Source organism: Nannobrachium achirus (assembly GCF_963921795.1).
Source record: "Nannobrachium achirus genome assembly, chromosome: 19".
Lineage (NCBI taxonomy): Eukaryota > Metazoa > Chordata > Actinopteri > Myctophiformes > Myctophidae > Nannobrachium > Nannobrachium achirus.
This window is the reverse complement of record NC_137826.1, coordinates 30,254,076-30,261,940: the sequence shown is the minus strand read 5'-3', so window position 1 is coordinate 30,261,940 and position 7,865 is coordinate 30,254,076. Positions and strand designations below refer to the sequence as shown.

The 7,865-nt window shown below is 41.3% G+C and overlaps 1 protein-coding gene across 1 annotated transcript; it reads left to right on the top strand.

Moving 5' to 3' along the window:
* Window positions 1–386: 386 nt before the first annotated feature.
* On the top strand, window positions 387–6,350 carry slc25a15b (solute carrier family 25 member 15b; the record flags this gene model as incomplete). Its single annotated transcript, XM_080749062.1, has 6 exons — window positions 387–441; window positions 1,196–1,454; window positions 1,957–2,094; window positions 2,841–3,019; window positions 5,948–6,106; window positions 6,232–6,350. The coding sequence occupies 6 exons, from the start codon at window positions 387–389 to the stop codon at window positions 6,348–6,350; spliced, it is 909 nt and encodes a 302-aa protein (XP_080605188.1).
* Window positions 6,351–7,865: the final 1,515 nt, after the last annotated feature.

Genomic DNA, 7,865 nt, shown 5'->3' with positions numbered 1-7,865 from the left:
ACACACACACACAGATACATGTATTTATCTAAATATAATAATTACCCCATTTATAGTATGGTGATCCAAATGCTTTAAGTGCTGTAATTATATTGCTCTGCTTCTGTTGCTCTGATACTAATCTTCATCTCCTCTTAATACATATTACCGGACAATTTACTGGGAGGTTTGCTCACTTTATTATAATTGTGTCATGATAAAAAGAACCATGAATGTTTGAAATTGGCTCGAGCCAAGGGAAATATGGAAGAAGGAGCAGCGTCACCCTTGCCTTCTTGTTACATTTACAATCTAGATCTTTTCTGTCTAATTCTAATTGGGAACCTTTGCAGGAGCTTTAGCCAGCTGATTCAAGAAGAGCGAACATTGCCAACTTCTCAGACACTATGGCCCCACATCCAGTGGTCCAGGCCATAATTGACCTTTCGGCAGGAGCTGTAGGTAAATATACCCTATTATTCCTTTTCAAAGTCGTTAGGAGTACACACAAAAAGTCTGGTGCTTTGACTATACTTGTAAAAAACTTATCAGCAGTGGCAACAATAGCCAACAAGTGTGCAATATTGAGAGACCTTTGTCTGACCTGGCAGGATCTTTTTGCTGACTTCTGTTGTTTATGCACCCGGTCTCTTTGTGCTGCCATTGATTGTGTGCACTGCTCCATAGTGCACAAGGCCTGTTCAGTCTGATCCAAATCTATCTTGACACATATTCAGTGTGTGAGTCTGCTGTCAATACATACACGCTGTCCTGTGATGTTTATGATGGCCAAATTGGCCATAGAAATGTATGTTCAATACCAAAAGAGAAATTTGACATTTGCCCGGGACCCAAACTAATGAAAACAGGAGAGCTACAAACTCACAACGTGTCGCTTTGCGCCACGTTGTGAGCTTTTAGATCGGCTATTTTCATTACTTCTTAAACATTTGTTTTCTAATTTATGGAATTTCTTTATTGCTTAAAACAATGAAGAAAAAAAAACCTTTTGGGGAATGTTTTTTTTGGAAAATGTTTTAAAATAATAATAATTAAAAACAAAATGTAGGAAACCAAAAATTAAAGACCCATAAAAACAATTGTCCGCAAACCCACAAATGGATCCCGACCCAGTGTTTGGGAACCAGTGAGGTAACACATTGTTCTGTTAACTGGGTCTGTCTTTCTCTGTTTTCCGTCTTGTTATTTGTCCTAGGCGGTGCAGCATGTGTCCTGAGTGGGCAGCCATTAGACACTGCCAAAGTAAAAATGCAGACCTTTCCCACTATGTATCGGGGCTTCGTCCACTGTTTTACATCCACCTACAGACAAGTGGGTCTACGTGGCCTCTACCAAGGCACCACTCCAGCTCTAATGGCCAACGTTGCAGAGAACTCTGTGCTCTTCATGAGCTATGGCTTCTGCCAGCAGGTTATTCGTTTCATTGTTGGACTAAACAATGACGCAGTACTCAGGTAAGGATGGTCCCGGGTTGGGCTGTCACGATTATGACATTTTACATGACGATTAATTTTCTCTCAAATAATTGCGATTAACGATTTAATTGTGTTTTTGTCGTTGACAATTACATTTCTGTTTGGCTTTTAGGCTTTAAAGTTACACATGGTAGATATGACACATAAGCGAAATATACCAAGAAATTACTTGACTTTTTTTGACAACTGTATACTTAAAAAACAACATTGATAGTGGAAATAGCCGATCTACAAGCTGTGAGCTTGCAGATCTGCTATTTCCACTATTTTTTTACATGGAAACGATTATGACGATTATGAAAAATAATCACGATTATGTAAAATAATCACGATTAGACGATTATGTAATAATTGTGACAGCCCTAGTCCCGGGATGGTTGTCCGGTTTACATGCAAAGCAAGCTGCTGAATTGCTCTTAAAATGATGTGTTTGTGATTTCTGTCTGAATACGTTTGTCTCTTCCGTGTCTTGTCTTTTCAGTGACACGCAAAAAGCCTGTGCTGGTTCAGTGGCGTCCATCTTCTCCTCTTTTGTATTGTGCCCCACTGAGCTTGTGAAGTGCCGTCTCCAAGCCATGTATGAAATGGAGACATCCGGCAAGATCGCCAGTGGCCAAAAGTGTGTTTTTGTTTTATGCCACTATTTTTTTACGGTTGATAGTATTTTCTATCTGAGGGGGGAATGTGTTGATTCTGTGTAACCTTTGAGCAAATTGTTGCCCACATCACAGTTTTGAGGACAAAGTTATTTCTGAGAAGTCCTAATTGCAAATAAGCCTCACAATTTAAGCCCTATTTAGGCCCTGTCATAGTTACCAGCAACATAAACAAATGTTCAAAAAGAATAATTTTTATATAAGCATTCTGCTGCTTCACAAAGAAATGTTTCGCCCCTTGTAGAAATGCATTTGTTTCATAGACCTCAGTCATGGCCTACATGTTTGATCGTATAAACACTTACTTTTTGTTTGTAAAGTATTCCCATTAGATTCAGCATGCAAATGTAGTCACTATAGACTAACAAAGGCTGAATTTATAATTCATCATATGGCAAAAATTCGGTATTTTCAACAGAAAAACAAAACCAACCATTCCAGTTGAAAATATGTAATTTGACAAAGTATACACCAGTGGTTCGCAAAGTGGATTGCAGGGACTCTGTGGGTCCCTGTCCTTTATGGGGGCCTACATTGAGTCTGTAACTGAGAGTGTATGGAACAGAGTTAAGGGGAGACCTTTAAACTTTGAGAAACAGTGGTATACAGTAGATCATCCTCACCAAACATTCCAGTTGAAAACATGTAATTTGACAAAGTATACTCTACAGTAGATCAGCCTCAAGCCAAATTTGTTCTGCTGTGGTAGAAGCACAGTGTGGTCGGTGGTGAAGACAGTGATGAGGACTGATGGACCGCTGGGCTTCTTCCAGGGCCTGACCACCACCATCGCCAGAGAGGTTCCTGGGTACTTCTGCTTCTTCGGCGCCTATGAACTCTGTCGCTCCACGTTTGCAGACCACTGGAAATGTGACAAGGATGATATAGGTACAGTACTGGCAAATTACTACCTCTGCTCTACACAGTACCTGTTTTGTAGATGCATTTTTAGTTGTTAAAAACAACATTTAGTTCGTTAAATCATTAAAGCTCTAAATTCGGATATTAATCATTGCTATATGTATATATGTTTGTTCAATTACATGGGTCTCCCTGTTTCTCTAGCTCCTTTCGGAACCCCTCACTCCACTGCTACGCAGCTCCGAGATGGGGTTCCTACTGGTAGCATGCCGGAATCCTGCGGCTGGATCGCCGATCCGCCGTTAGGGAACACTTCTTACCTTTGGTGAACACTCTATCCAAAAAGTGACGGGTCTCTATTCATCTATAATCGTTTTACTTCTTTAAGGTGGAAGAAACTCGAAGCACTGGGGTGAAATAAAGACTTTTTATCGCTCAGACGAGCAGCCGGTTCTGTGTTTTTAGACATTCCGGAAGTTGCGGCCGCATAGGAAAACATTACTGCCTCCCCTGGTCACGTGGTATATATGTTACAGTATGTTCAAGAAACCAGTAAAAGTTGTCAAGGAGCACTCGTTTTGACGTTCACCACACACTAATCACCACCAGATGGCGACGTCAGCCACTGCTCTGCCATTCACCAGAGTGTATATAAGAGAGTTACGTCACGCTTTGAACTCGCCGCAGACCGGAAGTGTTTACTCTTTATTTACTAGCCTAGCCTAGCCTAGCCTAGCCTAGCCTAGCCATTAGCTCCATTGTAGTCACTTGGACAGGGCGTTTAACGTGCGCTTGCCCAGGCCTTACGGCCTGGGCATAAATATAACGATTGCATTCACCACGGCTTCGTAACTCGCGCGGCGCTCCGCCGGCCGCGCGGCCCTGGCCCGCTCTTCGCGGCCACTCGCGCAAGGTCCGCTGGCCTTCGCGCCGCTTGGGGCTTCGTGGACCCAGGGGGGCCTCGTAACTCGTTTGGGCTTCGTGGATACAGGGGGGCTTCGGTAGCCGCTCGCAGTGTCGTGGACAATAGAGAGGCGCACCGCCTGGAGTACGTTGTTGTGGCGACCGCTTGCTCCGCCCCGTGCCGCACCACGAGTGCTCCGCGTCTCGAATGTGCTGTTTCTCTAATATACTATGACATATACACAAGTTACACAACGGGGAAAACACAGAACCGGCTGACCTTCTGAGCGATATAAAGTCTTTATTTCACCCCAGTGCTTCGAGTTTCTACCACCTTAAAGAAGTAAAACGATTATAGATGAACAGAGACCCGTCACTTTTTGGATAGAGTGTTCACCAAAGGTAAGAAGTGTTCGCTAACGGCGGATCGGCGATCCAGCCGCAGGATTCCGGCATGCTACCAGTAGGAACCCCATCTCGGAGCTGCGTAGCAGTGGAGTGAGGGGTTCCGAAAGGAGCTACTGTTTCTCTAGTGCTTTAGTAAATTAAAGATTTATTTACCATTTCCAGTTTTGTCTGCAAGGTTTTTGTTTCATTTGAACTTGTTTCACTCTAGGGCTGTCAAAATTTGCCAAAAATAGCTTACGAATATTCCCTCTAAAATCCACCGTTGATTCGAATATTCGAATAATTCTAATAATTCGAAGCATTCGCACTTCGTTTTTTTTTTTTTTTTTTTAAGAAACCTTTTTAAAATGATTTATTTTATTTGCATTGTTATATTGCTGTTGGTGTACTGACTTATTATCTTGTTTATTATTGTGATGTGTTATCTGCTTATTGTAAGTCGCTTTGGATTAAAAGCATCTGCTAAATGCCTAAACTGTAAACTGTAGACAGTCGCTTCTATCGCTTTACTGGCGGTCGTGCAGGTCTGCGTTGGTCAGGGACGTGCAAAGAATGTTAAGAGAGGCAGGGGCTGACATTTCTAAAAGGGCATTTTGGTGGACAATTCTCTCTTAAAAGGGCAGGGGCTCAAGCCCCGTTTGATGTCTGTGTGCACGTGCCTGGCGTTAGTAAAAGCAAGAGCAGCTGCCAGCATCGCATGGTCGTTGCAAAGCGTCACAGCAGCTGTGATGGAGTTGGAACAGCCACGACATGAAACGAGCAATTATCACACCAATGGATTATGTTTTGGTTTGAACCAAATTAGGTAGTCTACAAGAGTGTGACGGAGGGAGTTTTACCGTTACCGTGGCTGTGTGGAGGCGAGACTGACTCGGTGAGAGAAGAAATCCATGCTTTGTGTTTTCGGTGGAGAAGTCTCGTAAACAGTCTGCCTTCCCGTCACTACCAAATGAGTCGCCCGTTTCAGCTTGACTCGTTAATCATTCTGAATCAACGTAAGCAAGTTTAAAAGCACTTAGTGTGCACTGCGAGGCGGACGGCCAGTGACAGTGTGAAGGGAAAGTTAAGCAGCTGGAGGTTTATTCTTCGCCGTATGACGGTGTTGCTAAATAGGCACCCTTAATTTACAAGCCCACAACGTATTGGATCAGCGACGCATTGTGGACTTGTAGATCAGCCCACTTTTGCAGCAGCGAATGGAGACTTCTGCCTTGCGAGACCAGCCACCTTTTAACGTTCCATGCGCCCAGAATCTCGCGAGAAGTGCGGTAGATTTGTTTTAATTTATATAAATTAATTCGAAGCTCAATTTTTTACTTTCGAATATTCTTTTATTGTTAACATTCGAACGAATATTCGAATAAAGAATATTCTTTCACACCCCTATTTCACTCTGAGATCCTAGTGGGCACTACAGGGTGACACTCTGGCCCCCTTCCTGTTTATTATAGCGATGGACTCTGGGGTTCACTCTGGTCCTGAGGAAGTCAAATATCTTGATTTGCTCATGTCAAATTTAGTGTGTTATATAATGCAGCATTCAATGCACTTTATTATAGGTTTGAATGAGCAGGTGGTGTGTTAGTATCTATAACTATAATGAAACGTAATGTGTGTTTTAACTGGTACTGTCAAATGTAACAGGTGTGGCACCGATTGTGTTCAGTGGTGGATTTGGAGGGGCATGTCTTTGGCTGGTGGTCTACCCCATGGACTGTGTCAAGTCCCGGATACAAGTGATGTCCATGACAGGCAAACAGGCGGGATTCTTCAAAACATTCATGATCATCGCACGCACTGAAGGTAGGAAGAATAATCAACTTGTTTCAACTAAGTGACAAAGCCTACTGAGTAGAAGATTTTATCTCCTTCAAGTGCCACATCTCAGTTTGTAAACTACCCTGCCTCTGCTATGATTCCATGTTTAGGAGTTAGAGCACTCTACTCCGGCCTTACCCCCACCATGATTCGCACTTTCCCAGCCAACGGAGCATTATTCCTTGGTTATGAAGTCAGCCGGAAGTTCATGATGAAGCAGTTTGACTAAGTGGTTTCTCCTTCACGACAGCCTCTATGCATAACATAACTTAGAGAAGGATAGCTGCTCTAACAATGGTTAACATTTATTTAAATAAGTGAGTTCTTGCCATTGATATGACCTGAACAGTATTCTGCTTGTAAAGGTTTATGTGTGCTGGCCTGTGTCTCTTACATTTCATACTGTTGTTTTATCTATTTAACACGGACACACTCCATTTCTTTTGAGTCTGTAGAATCAAGACCCTATCTTATCGCGCCTTATCCATTATGCCTTAAGGTTTTGCCATTTTTTACTATTTTAAATTAGTGAAAATACCTACATCTACAACTTGTGAGCTTGTAGATCAGCTCATCATTTGAATTATTATTATTATTAATTATTTTCTCAAAATAGTAAAAGGTTTAGGCATAAGGGGTAAGGCAAGATTGGGCCCTCTGTGTTTACACATTTTAAACGCAAATGTATATTTATTCATATTAGGTTTATATGTTTGGATAAGCCATTCGAAAGGGATATAAATCACTGATATTGCAGTATAATTATATAGTACTCTCTTAACCAGCATTAGTCTAATTTAAGTATTGTGAACACTCCTGATTCCAATGTTTCTCTGTCTACCTCAGTGGAGTAATACTGTATATACACAGATGATGTCTTCTCCTCAGATATGAACTGCATTGGAATTATATATGCTGTGTGCGGGTGAACTTCCCCTTGCTCTTTATAAAGAAAAGCACTCCTTGATTGATAGGGTCGTTGAATCAGTTTCAGAAATAGAGACTTATTCCTCTGTAATGCCTAACATGTAAGCAGCTTTGATCATCACCAGGATTATTGTGTTGGTGATGGAATAGTACACAAAACACGACTTGATGCAAATCTTAGTTTTGTGGTTTTAGTTTTTACTACATTATAGACAAATACTGTTAAGGCACAATTCATTTTAATGTTTGTAACATTTTACAATGTTTTTAATTTACAACAAGTAATGCTAGGCACTACAAACAAACCTGCCTCCTTTAAACAAAGCAGCTCTGGCCTTTGGGGGCATTGCTCCCATTTGGTGACTGTGGCTGTTAAATTGTCCATATTATGATTTTATAATAACAGGAATAAACTGCTCCTCCGACTAGAAAGTTATGCCTTTGATAGTTTATACGTGCCAAAATGGTACAAATGTTTTTCCTCGGAACATTATTAATACTGAGACGGTATTTCTATATTGCCAAGCGAGCAAAGCAGGCTACATCTTTATTTTTATTTTGTTATAACGCTGTCTGCCAAGTTTTTATGAAGTTGCCATTTGCACACTGTCAAACATGCAGGCTTCATTTCAATGCTTAACATGGAGGCTTCATTCCAGTGCTGAACAGTGAAGACAAATGTGTTTTTTTCTATTTAAAACATATCTTAACAAGCTCAAATGTTGTAGATATATATCCTTATGAGTACTAGATGAGATTATAGATGCTATAATCTACATTAAAATGTGCCATTGAAAAATAAACTGTTATGCTGTCG